This window comes from Wasmannia auropunctata, unplaced genomic scaffold (genome assembly GCF_000956235.1).
Source record: "Wasmannia auropunctata unplaced genomic scaffold, wasmannia.A_1.0 LD335450.1, whole genome shotgun sequence".
Taxonomy (NCBI): domain Eukaryota; kingdom Metazoa; phylum Arthropoda; class Insecta; order Hymenoptera; family Formicidae; genus Wasmannia; species Wasmannia auropunctata.
The window spans coordinates 837-2088 of NW_012027440.1; the positions used below are offsets into that span (position 1 = coordinate 837).

Below are 1252 nucleotides of genomic sequence, written 5' to 3' on the forward strand. Positions count from 1 at the left end.
CTGCGTTCTCTCCTTCTCTCCCATAGCAACTATAGATCAACACTATAGTTCTTTCACTCTCCCTCCTATTGCATCAATAAAAATTTTTTAAATAAATTATTAATTAATTCCTATTAAACTAGACCTCCTACCATCGCAAATTAAGTTCAAACTTAAAATGATTAAAATTACTAAAAGAAAAAAATTAATAAAAGATTTTTAGGAATTAAGGAATAAAAAGAAAGGAGAGAACAATAATAGTAGGGAAAGAAAAGGGCCGCAATGGGAGGAAGAGCACTATATTGCTCTAGCTTTGATCTATACCTGTTATTCAGAGGAAAAAAGAAAATATTTCCTACCAGTGATACAAAGAGAGAGAGAGAGAGAACCAACATGATCTCTTATCCAGCAGATTCTCATCGTATCTCTGAAGGAGATCTATAAAATGACGTCGTAACTTCTGCGGATTTATTATTATATGTATTTGTATGCTACTGCGCAGTATAGTAGTGACCATCAAACATGGCAAATCCAGCAGAATACGTATCTTCTAATGTGATGCAAAAACGTACCGTATTGATGGTAGTAAATGAATTTGTCAAAAATCTGAAAAGTATATCTGGAACATGTATGGATGTCGGTTGTGGTCCCGGAGATATAACAAATAATATTCTTTTACCAACTCTCGACCCAAATGCTACAATTATTGGTAAGAAGTAACAAATTTTACGAATATAGCATGTAAATAACGTTGTAAATTGTTCCTCATTACAATGATCTTGTAGGTACGGATATTTCAGTAACAATGATTGAATATGCGAAGAAAGCGTACGGTGACAATAAACGACTCGAATTTGAAACGTTGGACATTCAAACTAAAAACTTGCCCGAAAAATATATTTCTAAGTTTAATCATATATTTTCATTTCATACCTTGCATTGGTGCAACGATATTAGGTAACAAAACTTTTTAAATAAATGTAAATTTTAAATCTTTTTATAATATTACAATTTTGAGTAATAATTTTAAAGATAACATGTGTATTACACTGTTTTAATAAAATAGTTTTATTAAATTTCCTTGTTGTTTGCAAAAGTATCGTAATAAAAAAATATTACATAAATTGTTGTTATTCTTGTTTTATAATATATAATAGAAAAGCGTTTGAGAATATGTACTGCATGCTTCAACCTGGTGGAACTATTTTCGTACTTTTTTCATTATCTCATGATTTATATGAAGTATTGAAGAATTTTAAACAAGATGTCCGTT

At 29.9% G+C, this 1252-nt stretch overlaps 1 protein-coding gene across 1 annotated transcript in view; it reads left to right on the forward strand.

Moving 5' to 3' along the window:
- The first annotated feature begins 370 nt into the window (after positions 1 to 370).
- Positions 371 to 1252, forward strand: part of LOC105456975 — a 4931-nt gene continuing 4049 nt past the window's right edge. Inside the window, exons 1-3 of the mRNA XM_011701362.1 lie at positions 371 to 688; positions 765 to 936; positions 1137 to 1249. Coding sequence (XP_011699664.1) covers positions 502 to 688; positions 765 to 936; positions 1137 to 1249 — 472 coding nt within the window. The 5' untranslated portion in view covers positions 371 to 501. The remainder of the gene's footprint in view (positions 689 to 764; positions 937 to 1136; positions 1250 to 1252) is intronic.